The sequence below is a fragment of the Anabrus simplex genome, chromosome 10 (genome assembly GCF_040414725.1).
Source record: "Anabrus simplex isolate iqAnaSimp1 chromosome 10, ASM4041472v1, whole genome shotgun sequence".
Taxonomy (NCBI): domain Eukaryota; kingdom Metazoa; phylum Arthropoda; class Insecta; order Orthoptera; family Tettigoniidae; genus Anabrus; species Anabrus simplex.
Window position 1 is genome coordinate 51,209,088 of NC_090274.1, and position 24,699 is coordinate 51,233,786.

Here is a 24,699-nt window from a genome sequence, read left to right on the forward strand (position 1 = left end):
TATTCTCACCATACCCCATAGCAATGCAGAATGTGAACATGTTGTCGCCTTTAGAACAGAGTTCAGATCATCCATGTCCAATGAATCTCTGGAGTCTATTTCTATTTTGAAGACCAGGAGTTCTGGTCTCTGTTATGACAAAGCATTTTCTCAAGACGTTTTGCAGGAAGCTAAAAAGGCCACAACTATGACTTCAAAGACAAACTAGCATGTGATGTGCAGTGTGTATTATATTATTTCTTGCCTGTGTTACATTAAACAGTTTCATTGTGTAATGCCTTTTTCAGTCATTGCATATCTGCTTAATATATCAAGGAAGTCCTGTTATGTATGCTCGAAACCATTATTCACCATGCCTGCTGCTATTTAACATGGATTTCTTCTTGATTGTTATGTTTATCTATAAATCATTGGCATATGATGAAAGTAGATATGATTTCATTGCAGTATCCTGTTTAAATCAAGAATTATTGTATTTTGTAGCTCAGAAGTATTATTATTTTTGTCAAGCTAGGGTATGTCGACTTAATCAGATTTTTTTACTCACTTGAGTTTTACTGATAGCCCGTTTCAAAAGTTGGCAGGTGTGCATAATGAAGCAACATATCTTCCTTATCAGGAAACTTACCAGGTATTGGCACTCTGAATGCCTTATGTGTTTGGTTGGTGATATCTAGCACAGCATTCTGTTCAATCAATCAATCAATCAATCCATCAATCAATCAGTACTGATCTGCATTTAGGGTAGTCGCCCAGGTGGCAGTTTCCCTATCTGATGTAGCCTTTTCTTAAATTATTTCAAAGAAATTGGAAATTTATTGAGCATCTTCCTTGGTAAGTTATTCCAATCTCTAACTCCCCTTCCTATAAATGAATATTTGCCCCAGTTTGTCCTCTTGAATTCCAACTTTATCTTCATATTGTGATCTTTCCTACTTTTAAAGACGCCACTCAAACTTATTCGTCTACTAATGTCATTCCACGCCATCTCTCCACTGACAGCTCAGAACATACCACTTAGGGCCGGTTCTACCGTCTGCTGGTAAAGTGGCTGGCAGCTGCCCGAGAGGTAAACCACCAGGGGATGTAAAGCAGCTGGTGCTTTGCCTTGCATGCAACCACCTCCGTGCAAGCGCTGGGTAGCTACCCGGAGCTAGAAACCGATATACAGAGTTGGCTAGACTGATTTTCAGCGACTTCTCGCTTTCGAATGTGATGCTATCTTTTGTCAAATATATGAAGCTCATTTCAATTGTCTTATTTTCTTGTGCTTGCATCTGTTGATTATCTTAAAAAAAACCTAATAAGGGGAGTCTTAAGAGTTATGGACAACGATTTATATCAAGCTTTCATGATTTTAATGTATGAACTTCAACATCAATACCTAATTGGGATTAAAATCTCGAGATTACATTTTCTTACGCCAGTTATAACCTGTCATGTAAGGCAGCATTTTTGGAAAGTATTCTCGTAGTAGATTGGTCAAGTCGCTCGCTCTGTAATAGAAGGTACGCAGGTTTTTATCGTCTTTCTAATTTACATTAAAAAATTTATTTTCGTTCCCTGCCATTGTTCTTAACTCTTTTTCACATGCTTCCATATACGTATATATATACACACACACACACATCTTCCTTATGGACATACTGCCTTTGAGCATTCTATTTGCAGGCTTCTGTAAATTGATTAAGTATCTCTCCACGATGCTCTATTTGCAACTAGCTCTGTGACCTCATTTAGTTCCACATGCTTCCATTTATTTATAATGCATTCCATTCTAATGTTTATCAAGATTAAGTTGGAAGGTACCGTACTGTTAAAGAACTTATTGAGGTAAATATCCATCATAGGAAGAGGAATTTGGGAATGGAATAGTTTCCAATTTCTTCGAAATCATTTACAAGAAGACTATGTAAACAACTGATAGGGAATCTGCTAGGCGACTGTCCTATACGGTATGCTATATTAATCGTAACAACACTTTCTATAAGTAGCACACATATAAAGCATATTAAACATTTCAATAAAATGTATTATTAACAAAAGAACATTTGAAGAGAGGCATACAGATTAATACAACACTAATAATGAAAAAAAATTCATCATATTGAAGACTCAAACCTGCAAATCTCGTCTTAAAAACTGAGCGTGTTAGCCATTACACTACAAGGAACCTTGCGGTAACTAGGATACATAGAAGTAAGTTATACCTGGTGTTTGAATACTGAAAACATAGAATATTAAATCCGATTTGAAATTATTTTCAAATAGGTTTTGATTTTATATCCTTTATAAAATGTGTTCCCAACGCTATCAATGCGAGAGGCTGGTGTGACCGTTACAACCCAAATGAAGCATTAATGTTCAAAATCCTGCAATACAATATCGATCACTGTTACAGTATAATGCTTTTATTCAGTATACTAAGCTAATTTGAGTTGTATACCACCAGAAATACAGCTAATAATGTTCAGCTCTCAAACTTGCCCGGCAAGTACAGTCTTAAGTATATAGGAAAATATTTAAAGTGATTTTCATCCCTTGTAATAAGGTACAGTCTTATCGGGCCCTCGAAGAGGCCGATAAATTACGTGCCGGGTAACGGCAATTTATACTGCTGATAGCTCTACCTGCAAGTGGTAGAACGGAAACATACTTTTACGTGGAGGGCAAGTTACACGCTACTTTACCAGTAGGTGGTTGAACCGGCCCTTAGTCGAGCAGCTCGTCTTCTTTCTCCCAATTCTCCCCAGCCCAGACTTTTGCAACATTTTTGTAATGCTACTCTTTTGTTGGAAATCACCCAGAACAAATCAAGCTGCTTTTCTTTGGATTTTTTCCAGTTCTTGAATCAGGTAATCCTGGTGAGGGTCCCATACACTGGAACCATACTCTAGTTGGGGTCTTACCAGAGATTTATATGCCATCTCTTTTACGTCCTTACTACAACCCCTAAACACCCTCATAACCATGTGCAGAGATCTGTTCCCTTTATTCACAGTCCCATTTATGTGATTACCCCAATGAAGATTTTTCCTTATACTACTACCTAGATACTTACAATAATCCCCAAAAGGAACTTTCACCCCATCAATGCAGTAATTAAAACTGAGAGGACTTTTCCTATTTGTGAAACTCACAACCTGATTTTTCACCCCATTTATCAACATACCATTGCCTGCTGTCCATCTCACAACATTATTAGGTCACGTTGCAGTTGCTCACAATCTTGTAACTTATTTATTACTCTATACAGAATAATATCATCTGCAAAAAGCTCTACCTCTGATTCCACTTGTTTACTCATATCATTTATATGTATAACAAAACATAATGATCCAATAATACTGCCTTGAGGAATTCCCCTCTTTATTACAGGGTCAGATAAAGCTTTGCCTACTCTAATTCTCTGAGATCTATTTTCTAGAAATGTAGTAACCCATTCAGTCACTCTTTTGTCTAGTCCAATTGCACTCATTTTTGCCAGTAGTCTCCCATGATCCACCCTATCGAATGCTTTAGACAGGTCAATTGCGATACAGTCCATTTGACCTCATGAATCCAAGATATCTGCTATATCTTGTTGGAATCGTACAAGTTGAGCTTCAGTAGAATAACCTTTCATAAAACCAAACTGCCTTCTATCTAACCAGTTATTCATTTCACAAACATGTCTAATATAATCAGAAAGAATGCCTTCCTGAAGCTTACATACAATGCATGTCAAACTTACTGGCCTGTAATTTTCAGCTTTATGTCTATCACCCTTTTCTTTATACATAGGGGATACTATAGCAACTCTCCATTCATCTGGTATAGCTCCTCCGACCAAACAATAATCAATAAGTACCTCAGATATGGTACTATATCCCAACCCATTGTCTTTAGTATATCCCCAGAAATCTTATCAATTCCAGCCGCTTTTCTAGCTTTCAACTTTTGTATCTTATTGTAAATGTCATTGTTATCATATGTAAATGTTAATATCTCTTTAGCATTGGTCTCCTCCTCTATCTGGACATTGTCCTTGTAACCAACAATCTTTACATACTGCTGACTGAATACTTCTGCCTTTTGAAGATCCTCGCATACACACTCCCCTTGTTCATTTAATATTCCTGGAATGTTCATCTTAGAACCTGTTTCTGCCTTACAATACCTATACATACCCTTTCATTTTTCACTAAAATTTGTATGACTGCCAATTATGCTTGCCATCGTGTTATCCTTAGCTTCCTTCTTTGCTAGATTCAATTTCCTACTAAGTTCCTTCAATTTCTCCTTACTTCCACAGCCATTTCTAACTCTATTTCTTTCCAGTCTGCACCTCCTTCTTAGTCTCTTTATTTCTCTGTTATAATAAGGTGGGTCTTTACCATTCCTTACCATCTTTAAAGGTACAAACCTGTTTTCACACACCTCAACAATTGCTTTACACCCATCCCAGAGTCTGTTTACATTTTTATTTACCGTTTTCCACCAAGCATATTTACTTTTTAGAGACTGCCTCATGCCTGCTTTATCAGCCATATGGTACTGCCTAATAGTCCTACTTTTAAGACCTTCCTTTCTGAAAATGAAAACCTACAACCTGTTTTCAAGTCAATGACCGGGTCAGGGATGTAATCAATGAAGCAGATATAGGCTATTAGTACGATGGGGTCGCCACTCCCAAAGTTATTTAGTAATGAGTGATAAATGCTATGAAATGAGAATGGAGAGCGTTGCTGGAACGAGAGATGACAGGGAAGACCGGAGTACCCGGAAAAAAACCTGTTCTGCCTCTGCTTTGTCCAACACATCTCACATGGAATGACCGGGATTTGAACCACGGTATCCAGCGGTGAGAGGCCGACGCGCTGCCGTCTGAGCCACGGAGGCTGCCTTCCTTTCTATCACATTTATTTCTAACTACGACAAAAACAGCTTCATGATCACTAATACTATCTATTACTTCGGTTTCTCTGTAGAGCTCATCTGGTTTTACCAGTACCACGTCCAGGATATTTTTCCCTCTAGTTGGTTCCATCACTTTCTGAATCAGCTGTCCTTCCCATATTAACTTATTTGCCATTTATTGGTCATGCTTCCTGTCATTCACGTTTTATTTCCATTTGACATCTGGTAAATTCAGATCTCCCGCTACAATCATATTCCTTTCCATGTTGTTTCCCACATAGCCGATTATCTTATCAAATTATTATGAATCCATGTCAGCCCTAACCTTTCCTGGTCTGTACACTGCAAAGATATCAAGTTGCCTATTATCTTTAGAAATGTGCCTTACACCTAGAATTTCATGTGTGTCATCTTTAACTTTTTTGTAGCTTACAAGTTCTTTCACCAGAATGAATACTCCCCCTCCCACCATTCCTATCCTATCTCTATGTTACACACTCCAATTCCATGAGAAAATTTCTGCATCCATTATATCATTTCTCAGCCATGATTCAACTCCTGTTACAATATCTGGTAAATATATGTCTATTAAAATAATTCTATTCCTTTCTTTACAATACTTCTACAGTTCAACACTAATATTTTTATGTCTTCCCTACTTGATTTCTAGTTCCCTGCTCCCTTACCACTGCTCCCTAGGCCACCCCATTTCCCTGAATGTACCTCCCTATTACTCTTCCAAACAAATTTCCTAACTCATCTGCCATCTGAGCGCAGATCCCTATCTCCTACCCACCCATTAGGATCTAGAAATTTCACTCCCAGTTTCACACATATCCACTCCATAGTCTCATTTAAATCCCCAATCACGCCCCAGTCAGCATCCCTCCTACACATTATTCCACTGATAACAATCTCCGCATCCTTAAATTTCACCTACGTTGCATTTACCTGATCCCACACATCTCCAACTATGTTGGTTCTTATATCAGCTTGTCTTACGTTGTTGGTACCAACGTGAAACACTACCACCTTCTCCTTCCCCTCCTCCCTCTCTTCTACTTTCTTCAACATCCGCCTCAACCTAATTCCTGGATAATACTCTACCCTGGTTCCCTTTCCTTCACACACTTTCCCCACATGTCTAACGATGGAATCCCCTATGACCAGGGCCTCAACCCTACCCAACTCATTTGATCCACTCCCCTTCTGGTCAGACCTATCTTTCCTGATAGCTGCAGAAGCTACTTCCTCCTCCCTTTTCTCCTTCCCATGACCCTGTTCCACCTGTCTTTTCCTATCCTCTACTCTACATTTCCCTTTCCTACCTTTTCCCATCCTCCTATTTCCACATATCTCAGCAACAGTTCCCTTTTCCTCATCTTCCCTCTGTTGTTCTACCTATAGTGACTCGTACCGATTTTGCACAGACACCTGTCCTGAATTCTGATCCTGAATAGAGCCCTTAGCCGTAATCTCCTTCTCCTTAGAACATTAGACCACCGGTCTTCTACAACCCCGCCCTTTCCTTCCCCTCCCTCTTGTACACCTACTGTAACCTGTACATTGTTTGAGGGAGTCCTATCTTCCTTCCTTTCTTCTGTGAGAATCATAATTATCTCCCTCAAACTCTCCAACTCTTCCTTCATATCCCTCAATGCCTCGCCGCACCCACAGTTCCTACCCTTGCACTCCTTATCCATTCTTTCAGGAAAAAATGAAAAGGAAAGAAAAATAAAATAACTTATTTGCAAAAAATAAATGAATGGAGGGATATATTGACTGGGATAGTACTCAAAGATCACACGACAATAAGGTAATTAATGAACAACTACACTACAATACTACTAAGTCGTTCTCTATTTTTATCCTACAACATTCTAACAGGATAAAAACTGCTGTCAATTACTGAATACCAAAAGGAATACACAAGAATTACACTATTCTAAACTGCAATTAAGCCTATCCTAATTACAACACCAGGCTTTTAGTAAGAGTTTCTATGGATACCTCTACTATACCGGTACTACACAAATATTTTACAATAATAAAATAAGCATGCTAAATTCTAATAGGATATTACTCATATACTACTGTACAGTACACTACAATAATTTTAAATTATGTTCAGACATATCCTAATTACAATACCAGTACCGTGTCACTACTAAGCACAAACAGAAATGAAAATTGAAAGTTTGAAATTTGCAAGAATTACTGTACTCAAAGATTACCAACAAAGCTAACTGCTTAGACAGATTATTATTAGTACTATGCTCTAATAGATACACACGAAAGATACACATGAATATACCAGGCAATATATGATACTATCTAAATATACTGTACCTACATGACAATTCTCAGCTGAAATGTGGTTATATGAATTTTTACTGCTCGTGGATTACTATTATTTTCCCAGCTTTGCAGGACGGGGAAAGAAAGTCTCCTTAAATGCTGAAAAATAAGAGGTTGTCTACAATAATTTCTGTCAAAACTATGCCGGGGGCTTGATCTACAATATTATTGGAATATATTAATTTGATTATTAACTTTTACACGATGAATAAACGAAGGTGGAAAGTACAAAGTATGCAGGGGACTAAGACTGCAAATTATTGGAATAAAGTAATCAGCTAATTTTGCATTTATTTACACAACTAGCATGTGCATATAGCAACAATCGTCAACAATCCATAAACTGTTAAGTACCGTAATTATCCAGTGAAATTACCATGTATTCTCTTTAACTTCTTTTTAAATCAAAGTTTACAGGCATATCGTGTTATTTAATTTAATAAATTATTACCTTCGTGATAGTATGAAATATCGATAAAGTTGTGGCTTTGTAAGTATTATACCAACAAACCCACAGTTATTTAAGAATATTGTTTTAGAATTAATATTATTACCTAAAGTATTTCCTCAACCTAAATTCGAAGCACGGTACACCTACTTAACCTAGAAAATGTAATCTATTGAACACCAACTGAATTACCAGTTATAAAATTCAAATAAATATCACTACTCCCAGTTTCTACCAACAAGCACTAAACACCAGTATATAAATAGCACTAAATGGAATACACACATACAAAATTTAAACAGTTTCAATAGGTTTTAACTACTTTATCACTACAAAAATGCAAGAGCTCTCTTAACAGCCAACCGTTCACAAACGAGTAGCGAACATTGAACTCAGTCACACTGAATTCTCAACCGGCAGCCCTGTTACCATGTTCTTCAGCATATTTTGTCACTTTGAGTTTAAACCCAGCCATATAACTCCTACGTTTCTCCATAACTGGAGGATTGACCTACACAAGAAAACATAACTGAGGAACAACTATAAAACATGAAGACAGAATACTGGTACTTATTTCAATAGAACAGTTGGATGATATCTAACACCATAACCACTTGACTGCCTGGACAGGGAAACATTCCCAGTTCACATGATCAGCTCTGCTGGACAGATAGCAGTAAGCATATTGACCAAGATGGAAGAATGAGAGGGATGGTTGAGTGTGACTGACTGGCTAGGAATGCGACCTTGGGACGGGGGTTTGCGAGTTAGCCTCAACTGTTCTGCAGGTAGAATGAAATGCTGCTTCTTGTACTGTAACATACAAAGTACCATAACAGCAATTGGTACAGTCCCGATATTTAATGTAGGCCCATCTGCGGAATACTCAAACTGTATTTTGTAATAATAATAATAATAATAATAATAATAATAATAATAATAATAATAATAATAATAATAATAATAATAATGTTATTTGCTTTACGTCCCACTAACTACTTTTACGGTCCTCGGAGACGCCAAGGTGCCGGAATTTAGTCCCGCAGGAGTTCTTTTACATTTCGGTAAATCTACCGACACGAGGCTGTCGTATTTGAGCATCTTCAAATACCACCGGACTGAGCCAGGATCGAACCTGCCAAGTTGGGGTTAGAAGGCCAGCGCCTTAACCGTCTGAGCCACTCAGCCTGACACTTTATTTTGTATATGTACCATATGTCTTTATGACAGTTTAACAAATTAATCCGAGTTATGTGTGAGGATTTTTCCCCTGCAATTTCAAATGTTAAAAATGCGGTGTGAGATATACAGTGGCGAGTTATATGCGAGCAAATATAGTATATAATACCAATATAGTTGGTCCGGTATTGGACATTATATATATTCCAGCTAACTCATTCCTGGTTGCCAGCGTTTCTCCCCAGTGTGCTAATTCGGAATCATCAGTTGTTAAATAGCACACCTACCAAGACGCATGGCTAGTGCATACTGTGGAGGCCACAGCGTAGGTGACTTGGAGCTACCGGCAGTGCCAATGCACTATGAGAGACTTTGTTTCATTTTAAAAAATTGATGCCTGCCTGACCTTGAAATGATATAGATGTTGATGGCAACCAGGAATGAGTAAGCAGGAAATTTATAATGTCCAGTAATGGACCAACTATAAAAGATTATAAATTTACTCATTAGTGACAATATTTCAAAATCTATATCAAATACAGTATATGGAAAACGATGTGCTGATCTTGGAAATGTAAACAGTTTCATCCTAGCTCTTACATATTGTACATAATTTGATATTTTTTGAATTTTACTGGATACTGTATGTAGCTCCTCATCTCTGTGGTAACACTGATCTGTAATTCTGTTTATATTATTACTGTGTGATCCTTTTCATATTCTAATCTCTCTAAATAATCATGACTTGACACTTGTTTGTTCCTGTCCAGTACATACATTTTTATATTGGAAGATCAGTAGTTCAAGTATATTTTGTGCAAACAGGAAATAATTCCTCAGTTTTCTAGTTTACTTATCTTTTTAATTCCTAAACCTCTTTACATGTCTTATTTTATTCTTTCCTACTTTCTTATAGCCTTCTGCAAACATTAAGAGTGAAATATTCATAGAAGAGCATGCACATGAGCAATTGGTTGCAGATTTGAAAGAAGAAAAAAAGTGAGTACCATGTAGTTAAACACCCCTAATCCTGTACAGTGTGGAATGTGTTATTAATTGCTATAAAATGTAAGTTATTATGTGGAAATAAGCTTCTCATATTAAGTGGATTTTAAAAAATCAGCTCTGCAGTTGGAAGGATCCCATGTGAGGGGGAATTTTCTAAATCAATGAGCCAGTTGTTTTTGGGGTTTGTGTCATATAGGTGTGAGTTAGCATTCAGGGCATGTTAGGTTCGAACCCCACTGTTGGCTGCCCTGAAGATGGTTTTCTGTGGTTTCCCCATTTTCACACCAGGCAAATGCTGGATTTGTATCTTAATTAATGCCATGATCGTTTCCTCCTCACTCATAGCCCTGCCCTGCCCTGCCCTGCCCCAAAGTCTACGTACAACCTGTCTTTGTCTGTGACGTAGATAAAACATCTTAAATCTGAACAAATTATTTGATTTTTGTAATGGTTGTTTGAGTATTAATCTTTCAACTGGTTTGAAAAGACTCTCCATCCTATCTTCATCATCATCTATTACTCTCACCCAGGTCCCCCAGGGTTGGGATTATTTCGGTACCTTTGCAGCTTCTTGTATCCCACCACCGTTGTTCCTCTTGAACTGTGCTCCAATCCAGTATTCTTCTAATTATACTATTCATGATCATTTTCATCCATCTTAGTCTGGGCCACCATCTTGCTCTCTATTGTTCACTTCGGCATCCTTCCCTCTTTCATATTCTTAACATTGCCAAACAATCCACCTTTACCCCTGCCCATTGTGTCATAAAGCTCTTCCACTCTCATTGAAGGTTCCACTGAAAACAAGGTGGTTCAATTTTTGTAAACTTGTGCAAAACAAAAAACCTCCCCAAAATGCCAAATGTTGAGTAAACGTTTTTCTTTTTTACAGCACCTAGTACCTATGTAGACATTTTATTGTAACAAAATACTAATTTATCACAATATAAATATAATTGTTGTAAGAGAAAACAACTTTTGGAGCTGTCTCCATTTTGCAATTAAAACTGCAAGATCTGAGAAAATAGGCACTGAATACAAATATAGTATACTTTGTCATAATACAGTAAATGTTATCATTCTATAAACCCCAGGTGAGGCTGATGACAGTTATTATTTATAGTCTAGGCCCCTAAGGAAACAAACAACATCATTATTGTCATCACCCCAACTTGCTAGTCTCACACGTTATTTCTTCACTCACACTCATTGCCACTTTTGGATGTTGTGTCATTTGTGTCTCCTACTGAAGTAAGCACTCCTGTAGAAATGAAGTTCAATTGGCGATACACATTTCTTTGCCAGCTTAAGGACATTGTTAAGTTTTTCAGGAGCTTTTGACAGAGGTGACTTTTAGTGACACTTCGTTTTACGGGGGTGAGGAGTAAGAAGGGAGCTACAATGGTTCCGGTAATACTGCCAACTGAATGGAAATGAAATCTGAATTCAGTTGATAGTATGAACGATTGATATGTATTTTCTATTTTCTAAACTGTTGTTTCCTTGTAGGACTGTTCCTGTGATGTACTTTGATTTTCCTCACTCATGTTCAAGCTTAACCTGTATTTTGACCTTGCTGTGTAAATAACAACAGTATTTAAAATGTAGCAATGATACTACCAGATGTCTCACGGCGATGCATAATCGATTCTTTTTTTTTTTTGTCAGAGGTTGCCAATAGAAATCTCAAAGTAACCGAAGTTTATTAATTCAGCATTAGGAAGCCGAAGTATCACTAAAAGTTTCGCGGACATGTCATTGCCATCGTTTAATAACGTTATAACATGATGCCTTCCTATTATGGTTAGGCAGTAAATACAAAGATATGTGTTTGTTTTCTTGTGCACACCAGAAAGGCTGATGTTTTCATGACATATATAAAACCACCAGTTAGTTGGGCTGCATAAAGTCAAATTAGTAGGTGCAGGAGTATCACCCGGTATATGTGGCATTGCAGTTAGGTTCTTGGCACTTGAACTTGCAGATTCCTGACTTATATAAATGGTTGCTTTTGCTGATGTGTCTCTATAATGTGTTGCTCCTTCCAAAGGCTACTTTTAGACCTACTTTTTTGAAGATTAGAAGTGTATTTTTTCTTTCATATCTGGTGTTTTGGGTATTTTTTTCTTTTGTTTATTTAATTCAAGAAGTGCCACGAATCACTAAAAGTGGCTCACTGTGCCTTCCTGCACTGCTGGGATCACTATTTGAGATCCTCAGTAAATGTGTGTTTTCATGACTGTTGTTAAACATTCATACTAAATCAAGTTCGATGTCTCTAATTCACACTTATCACCACTGTTGTCACTTTTGGTAGTATTGGATGGAGTTTCATGTTTGTACAAATCGTGTATCTGGTAGTTGCCATATGACTGTAGTAAACAAACATGGCAGCGTCAAAATCAAAGACCTTCCCAACTGAATTGGATATTTTACAAGCTCTTGATGATGGTAGTGACTTTAGTGAAATTGATAATGAAAATGATTGTGAGAATATTCAAAATCCAGGTGAGGAATTTGCATAATTTGTCAGGTGACAATACACCATTGCAGACAACTGAGGAAGTGCATTTGTATGTGCGACGACAGAAGATAAGCAAGGGCAATCCAGACATTGGTGTCTAGGATGTAATGTGGAAGTCGATGAAACGTGCTGTGATCAATTAGAGCACTTCTGCAGAGCAAGGAGACACAAAAGGAAGAAATCTCAGAAAGAGAAAGTAGAATCAGAATTAGCTGCAAGAAAAAAGTTAATATTTCCTTTTTTCCCTGTTGTGACATAAAGTATTCTAGGTGTGTAATTAAGTCTGTATTCTGTCAAAACTTTTAGGGTTATTTCAGCATTGTATGGGGAACATTTTGTACATTACTTTTTGTTTTGTTATGATATTTTTTTGTGCAGTTTCAATTTGTGTTTTCAAGATAACACAAATTCAAGCCAACAAAACGTTTGCTTTCTATAAAGGATCTTCAGTTCTAATATATTCATTTTTTTATACATCCTTTTATTGTGGAATAACTCTTTCTGATCAAAATGGTGCATATATTGTTGGTTTCTGATAAAACAGAGTTCAAAAAAATTAGGGGGACATATATTTGAATGTATGCCATGCTCCACAATACAATACCTCATACCCAGGTGTATTACCAACTAAACCTTTATTCTTTACCATTGAAGTATGCAGAAGAACATCATTGGACTTGCATTCATTTTCAGAACACAAAAGGAAATGTCCAAATAGGGGCGAAAACAAAGTGGTAACAGTCCTCCAGGGTGGACTTTTATCACAGTTGGAGAGCTTCAGTGTGGTATATGTCCTCCACGAGCATTTATCCCAGCTTGGCACCTACTTGGCAAGCTCCATATAAGTCGACAGAGGTCACATTGCGGTATCAGATCCCTTTCTTCAATGAGAGCATGTTTCAGGTCTTGGAGAGTCAGTGGTGGAACAGGACGCCACCAAACACTTCTGTCAAGCCTATCCCACACATGCTCGATGGGATTAAAATCAGGACTTGCTGCTGACCATTCCAATTCTTGAATGTCCAGTTCTTGCACGACAACTCTGTTGATGCGCACTACATGAGCCCTGGCATTGACGTGCATGAGTACGAATTCAGGGCCAACACTATATGCAGCAACCAACACATGCTGTAGCAGTATCTGCTCGATGTACCCCACAGCAATAAGATTACCATGGACGACGACAAGATCCGTACGGCCATCAATACTGATGCCTCCCCAAAGCATCACAGAACCTTGTCCGAATCGGTTGCCTTCCTGGACATTAGGTATATACTGCTCACCATAGCATCTCGATGCACGTTGACGTCCATCATGCTGTGTCGGGAAATCTGGACTCGTCTGTGAACAACACAGGTCTCCATTGGCGAAGACGCCAGTTGACGTGGGTACAGGCAAACAGAAGGCGAGCTGCGTGATGTTGCTGCATTAAACGGGGAACTTGAACAGGATGTCTGAGTCATAAAAACACTTCTGTTAACGAGTTCCTTCCTGTCTGGTCAGACACCATGACTCCAGTGACCGTCCTGAGGTCTTGTTGCAGTTCTCTGGCAGTTGCTGAACAAAGCTGCAATGTACAGATGGTCAGATATTGGTGATCCTGTGAGGTTGTCATGTGTCTACGACCTTGTCCAACACTCCTTGTGAACTGTTCTATCTCAGTGTAGTGATTCCACAAGCGATAAATAACTGACGGAGAGACATTGAGATCCACAGCAACGCGATAAAAAGTCCATCGTTCCTGGATCGAAGTGATGGCCCTTGCGACGTGAACCTCGTTACAATGTCTCATGGGATGTGCTGGTTTACGCACACCATGCTCAAATGACCACAGTAGTTTGTGTACCTCACAACTGTACATGGACGCACCGCTATTCACTTTGTTTTGAAGGGTCACCTGACAGTTTACTGCATGGCTACGCCTACAGATGGAGTATAACTTCGATTTGACATAGCCTGAGTAGCTAAGGTTGCAAGGTATGCTGTACGACCATTGGAACCCCATCTACCACATTAACGTTCACATATCAGATGTTACTAAGCATGTTCCCCTAACTCTTTTGAACTGTGTATTTACCAATGTTATAAAATTTCTTAAACCACTACAGTTTCAGCGTTAATGCTTGGCACTACAGAATACAAGGGAGTACCCCAAAGAAATGGAATTATTTTTTTGAAAACTATATATTTTCAAATTTTTTACAATACTACTTTACACCCTTGAAAATAATCTCCATAATAACTAATACATTTGTTACACCGGTGCTTCCACTGTTCAAAACATTTTTTGTAGTCATCTTTAGGAATGGCTGACAGCTACTCCCTCGTTCTTTTCTTGACCTCTCCAGTGTGGTCAAATTGGTGTCCTTTCATGCCCCTTTTCACGTGTGGAAATAAGAAAGAATTGCACAGAGCCAGGTCATGCATGGGGCAGCAGAACCATGCCATTTATAGCCAAAAACTGTCTAACAGAGATGGCTGTGTGTGCAGGTGCATTGTCGTGGTGGATGAACCAGTCGCCTGTCTGCCACAAGTCATGTGTCTTTTTTGACAAACACTGTTGTGCAGTCTTCTTAAAACTTCCCAATAAAAGGTTTGCACGTTTTTCACTTAAACTTACATCATGAAAAAACAAAACAATGCTAGCAAAACAATCACTGCAGTTGAATAGAACAAGCCAGGTCGACAACACAGGCGGCACTGAACTGGCAATGAGTTGTGCTATACACGCCTAGAGGCAGAAATGTGTACTTCATAAGCGTCACCCACAGCAGTGTTATTCCAGTTATTTTCGGGTACCCCCTTATATAGCATTGGTACTTGTAGGGTCAATAGCTTTTCTACTGTGGTTGGAGGATGGTTGTTTTCTTTCACAATTTGTTTAATTATTTTTCTCTCTTCATTGAAATCCATTGTGCTCATTGGTATGGAAACAGCTTGATGTATCATATTAGTTGGTCCTGCTACTTTGTGTATATATGGGTGGCTTGATTCATTGTCAATAGTGTGCCACATCTGATTGGGCTCTCTATAGACTTCGTATGACAAGTTGATATTATTTGTGAGGTCTAAAATGTTTATATCCTTGTTAGTTTCTGGTTCCATTCTGAACCTCATTGACTTGTGTAAAGAATTTAGTGTGTTTAATAACTGTCGTGCATTTTTGACGTCATATTGACCACATTGACAGCATTACTGTAGGGGATGTCGAACTAGTGTTAAAAAAGCTCAAGCTAAAGTCTTACGCGGGACCAGATCAGATACTGCTGTATGTTATAAAAGGTTGCAAAGATGTACAGAAAACCTCGTTAATTCAAAGTCATTGGGACGCAAAAATCGGACTTCAAATTACGTGATTTCGAATTAACCGACAACGCATACTTCAGAAATGCCAACCCTTGTGGCCTCACAATATATTCTAAGACCCATTACTGCATGCAATTAACCTTGATTCACAGTTTAAAGCTCTCAAATGTCATGGAGAAAACTATTTCCAAAATGTATCCAACAAGGTGCATTTACAGTATTCAAATAATGCACTTGGATAACTCACCGGCAAACATATCCTCACGCAATGAAATCAAAAGAAAGAAAATATCATTCAAAGACGAGGGGAAATCTATACTGGCTTCCCTTTGCAAGTGCTTTATTCATTGGATTACTGTACTGTATGCATTTTAGATGCCTTGTGCTTGCACGCAATGTACCCGATGTCCTTACAACATTGCGGCTTATCAAACTTTCCTATGATGAGAGGAGAAAGTCTCTTGCTTCCGTCCACATTACAACAACAGTGCAGTGACTATACTTCTATGATTTCCCGCCATGGCACTTCTAAGACCCATTAATGCATGCAATCACCTTGATTCTCAGTTGAAACTTTTCAAATGCCATAGAAAATACTATTTCAGAAATGTATTCAACAAGGTGCATTTACATTATTCAAATAATGCTCTTGTATAAAACAGTGACAAACTTAACCTCACATAACGAAAGGAAGAAAAATACGATTCAAAGACAAGGAAAATTTATGCTCGCTCCCCCTTGCAAATGCTTTATCTTTTGGATTACTGTACTGTCTGCATTTTTAGATGCCTTGTACTGGCATGTAAAGTGCCCGACGCCCTTAAAACATTGTGGCTTTTCAAACATTCCTATGACAGGGGAAGGAAGTCTCTCGCTTCCGTGTGCAGTGTGCACTGCACAGCAACACAGTACATTTGTCGGCTGGCAATTCTCTCCTTTAAAACTGTAAGTCCATTTGGCCTCAGCATTTTAAAAAATAAATCACACAAACAATGCAGTTTCGTCGGCATTGACAATATTGTTTGGTATGTACGAATTGATTATAGGCTATAAGCCACGCTTTTTCACCAACTGTCTGCATCACCAGTGTTCATGGATTCTACCTCTCCACACACTGCCTGCTACGTGATACTGTGAATTGTGGCGTTCTTAAAAACACTGAATACAAATTAATTACGATTCCGCTCGAACATAGCAGATATGAAGCCCACTGTAGACACACCAAAGAATACTTGAGTGTGAATGGTTAATAGTGTGTATTTTTAATAGGTATGCCATACTGTATAAAATTATGTTTTAAAGTTGTGGATTCGACATACAAAAAAACTTTTAAGGAACATTAACTAAATCAAGACTGGAATGTATGGCTTCATTCTTAACAAGTTTAGTTTTTTAATAAATTTAACAACTTTCTCTTTCTCCTTGTTGGCGTATGAATCCTATCCCTGCCATGGCAAACCATAATTCCAGTAAAGCTTTTAATTTTTCTGTGTGTATGCAGTACCCAAAACTGTTTCACATCAAGTGCTACAGGAACTACTTCTGGCAGATTGATCTTTGTTTTCCACCTGCCCATGTCTGAAGTGTAAATAATGAATTTTACTAAGATATTATATGGCGATTAACATATTCATGTATGTATTGTTAAATGTTCTATAAATACCAGTGTCTTACACTTAGTGAAGTACATCATATTTTATTAAAATTATGTGAGAGGTTCAGTATTTATTCTTGACCTCTTTTGTTTGGGCATGCAAACATGCATCATATTATGTTCTGAGTTTTTTTTAAATTTTTCTGACTGTAAGGCCTTCTTCGTGCTTCAGTTATGATGTTTGTCTGAATTTTATTACAATCATATTGATTATTTCTATGATTAAATGGATTCTCAAAATGTTCAAGTAAAGGGAAATATCTGGAATAAAATGTCCTATATGATAACTTAATTTTGTTCATGCTTAATGAATCTTTGCCTTCAGTGAGAACATATTTAACACAGCTCCTTTTCTTCCATATCACTGGGCAAGTTGGCCAAGCAGTTAGGGGCACGCAGCTGTGAGCTGGTATCCAGGAGATAGTGGGTTTGAATCCCACTGTCGGCAGCCCTGAAGATGGTTTTCCATGGTTTTCCTTTTTCACACCAGGCAAATTCTGGGGCAGTACCTTAATGAAGTCCACGGCCACTTCCTTCCAACATCCAGCACTTTCCTAACCCATCATCGCCATAAGACCTATCTGTGTTGGTGCGACGTAAAGTCACTAGCAAAAAATTTCTTCCATGTCCCTCATACTTTTATTTGTTTTCCCTTTCCCTGTGTCCAATACTTCCTCTCTCCTGTTATTTCTCTCTCATTTAATTCACACAATTCACTTGTGTTCCCTTAATTAAAATATTCTTGTGGTATTTCCACATTATTTGATTTACCTCTTCAAACTAGAGGTTGTTTGTTGACATTGGAGAGAAGTAGTGCTGCCATCCTAAAGAAATTCAAAACAAATATAGGAGAGCAAATCATGGCAGCCAACTTCATTGAGTTCTATGAAGCCAGTGTATTGTAACTGCAATTGCACTAACTAAATTTTCAAAACAAAAATGTCTAGTTTGTTCTGAGTTATGAAAGTCATGTCCTATTTCTTAGCTTTGTCATTGTGAGTCTAACAAAGTTATGATTGCAAAAGTTATTTCTGACATTGCAAATCCCGTTAAATCTCCCATTAAATCTCACGTTCTCATACCTAAGTCTGTTTTGTATCCAAGTCGACAAATGACTTTTTGAGTGAACATTCTTCATGCCAGGTCTTGCCACTTTTTCCTGGTCATGCCACTATCTCCCGAATGCAAGCTCATGGCGATGTGACACAAAGTGTGCAGCCACTTGCACGGGCAATGTGACACAAAGTGTGCAGCCACTTACATGGTAATACATTCATTATTTATTCATAACATCACTAATTTATAATCATTGACTAGTTTATGCAATGTAAACATTATTGTACATATATGCACATTATTTCACCATTTTATTTGCCTTTCACGTTATCTTTCAGTGATTCAACTAAGTAAGTTTGTATCCATTTTTCATTGCTTGTTTGGGGACAAGGAGAAGAATAATAGAAGGGTCTTGAGTGGCCTTTATTTCTTCAAACTAGATACTATTTTATGCTTTCATCTTGACTAGCATGAAATTTGCTTCTGATAGTATATCATGCTGCATTTATGTCAAGATATCTTGACAAAAGGTCAGCAAAAAGTATTTCCAACATCAACAATTTAAATGCCAGGGTAGCTTATAGCATAGCATCTTAAAATCTGTGTGTATGTGTTTTTTTTGTCCCTTGCAATTGACTGACATGTTATAATAAGGTAATAGGGAATAGGTGTTCCACCATTAGTGCAAATAAATTGATTAGCAAACATCAGGGGCTATCATGTAATGAACGTAGAGAATGTGTGTCGGTTGCTTGTGCTATACCCGGCAGAATTGAGGGAATCAACCTCTCTTGGTATTGCAACAGGCAGTTTAAAATACTTATTAATGTTCTAGTATTTTGTGATCATGTTACGCGTAAAGAACTCGTGTCATCACACTGCAAATGCCTGAAAGGAGAGGGGATTCATTGTCCATGTAGGACTGCATGGGTTTTCTGAGGTTAACATCAATTTCTGGACAACTATCATTTTACTTAAGCCATTCTCTCATCATGGATACATAATTGATTCTACTATCAAGATGTGATAGGCAGCCTGAATAAGTTGATGCATCAGAAAGCACTTCTAAGAGCTTACTGTTAACATTTCCATGAAAAGTGCCAGTGTAAACCAGTGACAGTTCATGTGTTAATGATGTGATGTGCATGTGATCATCCTGTAATTTTGCAGTTTTTATTAAAAAAAAGGGGGTCTTGTTCTCATAGACTTCACAAATCCAGTTGCTATATGAGTACTCAAGGAATCTGTTTTTATTTAACACATTTCATTGGTTTCACCTAAATATACAGGATGCATCCTTGATGATGTTACAAACTTTCAGGTTGGTGGAGGGTGGCAAATGGATCAATTTGAGATGAGGAACCATATTGCAGAAACAATCCAGTCAAAAGTTAGGCAAAATTCTACATATTTAAGTCCATTTACCTGCACAAGTTTCACAAGCTTCTCTATTTACAAGTATTCAAAATGGCATCCCCCTGCATCAAAGCAGGTATAGCAATGTCGCACAAAGTTCTGTTGTATTCATTTAAGTATTCCCAGTGTCATTTGAATGGCATCACAGGCAGCAAGAATTCTTGCCAAGAGATCCTCTTCAGTCTCGATAGGTGTCTCATACACAAGGCTATTCACATGACCCCACAAGAAGAAATCAAGTAGGGTGAGATCAGGTGAATGAGCAGCTATGACACAGGACCTCCTCTTCCTATCCACTTTGCTGGAAATGTCTGATCCAGGTGTTCCTGAACCCTCAGTCAAAAGAACTGCTGCAAGACGAAATTCCAACACCCTAACGTCTGTTAAGAATGGGCAGATGTTAAACAACTTGGATTATAAATCATTTTTGAGTCGAATGTTTCTAAACTACGGTTCCTTATTTCTAGTCAATCCAGTTGCCATTCTCCGTCATCCCAGAAAGTTTGTAACATAATCGTGGATACCCTGTACTTTTAAAAGATGACATCTGTTAAGAGCAAAGATTTTGTGTAGCAACTTGCCAATGCTGCAACAATATTTTAGACAAATAACAGTTATGTTGAAATAGTAACAGAAATATGTTGGTTCCTATATTAATTTTTCCATTTTGAATTTGTACTTGATTTTGTTTTGCTGCTGCTGTTAAATGCTGACATTTTTTTGGTATGTATTTCAGTGTGGAGAATGTTGCAGTATTAACTGGAGCGCTGGTGGAATCAAGTCATCTCATGAGTCAATCTCATACAGAGCGGAGGCCCTTCTTTTGTTCAATATGCAATAATAGGTTTACTGATGGAGATCTTGAATCACACCTTTTGGATGTCCACTCGGCAGTAAGGCCGTACAAATGCCCTGTTTGTGAAAGTACTTTCATGTGGTTGTCGGATATACAAAACCACGAATGTAGTGAAACTAGCGGAAAGCCTTTCTCGTGTTTGATTCCCGATGAAAATTTTCGTACTTCGGTGGATGTGCCAATGGATCAGCAAATACATCATGGTGATACGCCCATCACGTGTTCTGTATGCGGACGAAACTTTAAAAATAAGTGGAACTTAAAACAGCATGAAAAATTACACACTGAAAAAAAGCAATGTTCAATATGCTGGAAAGAGTTTCGTTGGTTGTATCAGTTAAAAAAGCATGAAGGTAGCCACAATGATACGAGGGTGTTCCAATGTTCGGATTGTGGAAAAGCCTTTAAAGTGTTGACTCAGCTAATGAAGCATCAAAAAACTCACATAGATAGTAGGCCATACTTATGTTCTATTTGTGGAAGAACTTTTAAAAAGTCAATCAGACTCCGAAGGCATAAGAAAGAACACAAAGGAGATAAGTAATCCTCATGGTCTATTCGTGGTAAAGGTTTTGTAACGTTGTCCGGAGTTCGAAGGCATAAGGAAATGCATAATACTGAACAGCTTTCTGTTTGTTCCATTTGCGGAACAGCTTTTAGGAAGTTGACAAACTTAGGATAGCATGATAAAACGCACATCGGCAGTAGATATTCGTAGTGTTCAACCTGACCATGTACTTCATAAAAAGATCAGAATGCTCACACTGCAAAACAAGCATGAAGTGATAACACCGCCTGTCAGGATGAATAATGAAAAGTAGACTGGATAATTGAAAGGAGCTGTAGAAATTTAACTTCTAATGTTTCTACATATTTGAACTTGCGTATAACGGCAAGGCTATAACCGTCTCGGATAAAAAATAAATTTACTCCATTTTGTAGCCTCCAATTTAATGGGCTATGTCATTCATGATTGCTAGTATTTTGATATGAAATCTTCTCCAGATTTATATAAAAGTATGAATTTTACATCGATATATGTACATATCAATCATCAATGATTTCCATTTAGGCTGTTATCCATGTGCAGAATCCATATCAATACTTGATGTAATCCTTTCCTAAAATTTTTAAAGAAAATGGAAAATTATTGAAAATTTCCCTAATTCTTCTTCCTATATTCAAATCCAACATTGTATAACGATCCTACTTTTATAAACTCAATTAAAGCTTATTCATCTACTTAGGTCATTCCATGCCGTTTCTCTGCTGAAAGCTTGAACGTGCCACTTAGTTGAACAGCTCATTGCCTTCCTGCCATGTCTTCCCAGTGCTATGTTTTTAATTTTTCATAACCAATACTCTTGTCAGATACCTCCTGCTTTGGATCCTTGCCAGTTCTCAAATCAAGTAATCCTACTGAGTGTCCCATACTTGGGAACCTGGCTGTAATTGGGATCTTACCATTGAGCTGTAAACCCTCTCCTTGACACCCTTAATAAATGCTCTGGATACTCATAACCACATGGAAATGTCTGCAACAGGCCTTACCTGTAATTCAAGTTCTTGTTCATAAATGTGAAATTCACAAAGTCAAATTTATTCACAATGGAAAAGATCAAAGATAAATTTTATGTTGGAGAAGAAATCATATCTGCGACATAAGATCATACTAGCTCTTAATGATGTACAAAATTAATCAAATCTAGTAAATCTCTTTCCTGATACTACTTGCAAAAAACTGTAAATCTCATTAATAAAAATATGAGTATTCTTTCTTGACAATTGGAAAGAGGTATGCATTTGTAGACTAAGTGACAATTTGCTCATTACAGGCTTTTCCTGCATTCTGGTGGCCAAGACTTCAAACTTAAATTATAAAAATAGGAAATGCCAACTTTCTTCAGTAAAATTCTTCGTAGAATAAAAAACTTAAGTGCCACATGATATAAGTCCTTTAATTTTTTTTTAAATTTGAAGACCAATTATCATCTTAAGGGGATACGGGGCTGCCCATCTTACCAATGTTAAATTTGTTTAATTCATGTTCCTTTTCCTCAGGATCTAATGAAGTTATGAAAATGAAATTTATGCCACATTTCATTCAAACCTTACTTGATGAAGTATTATTTATTGGACATATGGGGACTCAGATCTATATATTTTTTAAACAGTCAAGAAATTGAATGATTTTTACTAAAACCAGACAAATCCCGAACAGTTGCTATTAAACAAGAAAACCCCTCTGCTAAATTGTTAGCCAGAATATGACAAATTCATGATGAAAATTACACAGCTCTGTGATAAAAAGTCATGTAGGAAAAGGAACATACATTTGAAAAAAGACTGGAATCTAAAAAAATCTGCATTTTAAACTTTCCATGTGTGTTCATATTTCAGTGCATCGCTGCCTGATATCAAGGAGAATCTGGATCTTCCTGTGATTCACACAGGTCTTCTAGCTTCTGTTTAGCCTTGTCCCTGGATTGCCTAGCCCTTTTCTGCACTTCCTGAGCCATTATTTCTACTTTCCATAGTCTTTCTTGGTCCAACTCCTTCATGGCATTCACACAATTTCTTCCTATTTTCAGTTCTAAATTCTGTAATACCAGACATTTAGCATTGTTTCCTCGATTACAATATGGTCACTACATCAAGAACTCCAAATCTTAGTGTTTTATGCTGACAAAAGTGCCTTCCAGGATGCCTGATCATATAACATTGTTTTCTGATCCATTGGGGTTTTGACTTTTCCCAGGAAGACACTTCACCAACATCTGGGGGCTGTACAGATCTCTAAAGATGGGCTTCATTTCCTCAAAACAGGCAAGAGGGTGGTATGTATGTTTGGAATGGTCGTGGGGAATTCTTTCTTCTTTTGCTCATAGTTACGGCAATGTAATTCAACTCAGTTTCACAGCCATTACTGACGATTTTCTCATTGTTAGTGCAAGTTTAAATTAGGCTTATGGCAACTTATAATTGTTAAACTATAATGTATTATATATCATTTTAAAGAGCAGACTTCAGAGATTCATAAAGTATAAAAAATATAAAATAATGTTTTTGACAATTTTAACCGTTTCCTGTCACCTTAACAGGCAATAGTAGACCAACTGACTAAGCATTCTGCAATTGTAGACAAAAGCTGTCACATGGTCATAAATGCTTTGGCTCTTAATGTTGATGCTTATTTCTAGCGGGCTTTTCGTTTAAGAATGAAGGTTCTTTTGCTTAATACTGCATTTGACATCTGCATTGTTTAGCAGCTGCAGTATATTTTGGCAGGTTTGTGTGCCTAAGAGTATGTATTTCCTTCTCTATAATCCCCCTTCTGTACTGCTGCAGTATTCAAAAATCTCCTATTTAGCTCTAAACAAGTATCCTTCAGGAGGAAAGAAGATGTTAGAAGCATTAGGAATGCTATAGAAATAGCAAGATCAATTCTTCATAATCCTATTATAATGGACATAATGGTAAGTTTTATAAATGGATATTTTACATTTTTCTATATCCTTTTTAGGCATTTCCACAAATTCTGCCTTCTGACAAAGAGCATGTTGAACACCGCATTCAAGAATTAATTAATCTTGCACAACACTTTCAAACCAATTTTCTTGTACCTACTGAACACGGTGGAGGTGTTCCTGGTTTACATGATCAATTTGATCGCCCTAAAACAGACATGATTCACCATGAAAATAATACATTTTCACCTTCAATCAACCAGGACATTCTACCTTGTGATATTTCACTTCCAGTTGGGAAACACTGTGTAAATGGTTTGGCCGAAGTCGTCAAATTTGAGTGCTGGTAATAGTTCCAACAGAACAGCTCAGGAGTCTGTTGAAATCCAAGTGTCTGACCCTGAGTTAAGTGAATTAATGAAAACAAATTTAGGGAATGTTGGGGAAATAAGCCACTCTGGCGAAGATGTACGTGTGTTAAAAGAAGTGTTTTCTAATGAAAAGCCTCAGAAAGACTGTGATGATATT

General features: G+C 37.5%; 1 protein-coding gene across 1 annotated transcript in view; it reads left to right on the forward strand.

The window, feature by feature from the left end:
• Positions 1 to 23,653, forward strand: part of LOC136882346 (zinc finger protein 718) — a 73,148-nt gene extending 49,495 nt beyond the window's left edge. Inside the window, exons 6-7 of the mRNA XM_068229448.1 lie at positions 9,801 to 9,883; positions 20,585 to 23,653. Of these exons, the coding sequence (XP_068085549.1) occupies positions 9,801 to 9,883; positions 20,585 to 21,248 (747 nt within the window). The 3' untranslated portion in view covers positions 21,249 to 23,653. The remainder of the gene's footprint in view (positions 1 to 9,800; positions 9,884 to 20,584) is intronic.
• Positions 23,654 to 24,699: the final 1,046 nt, after the last annotated feature.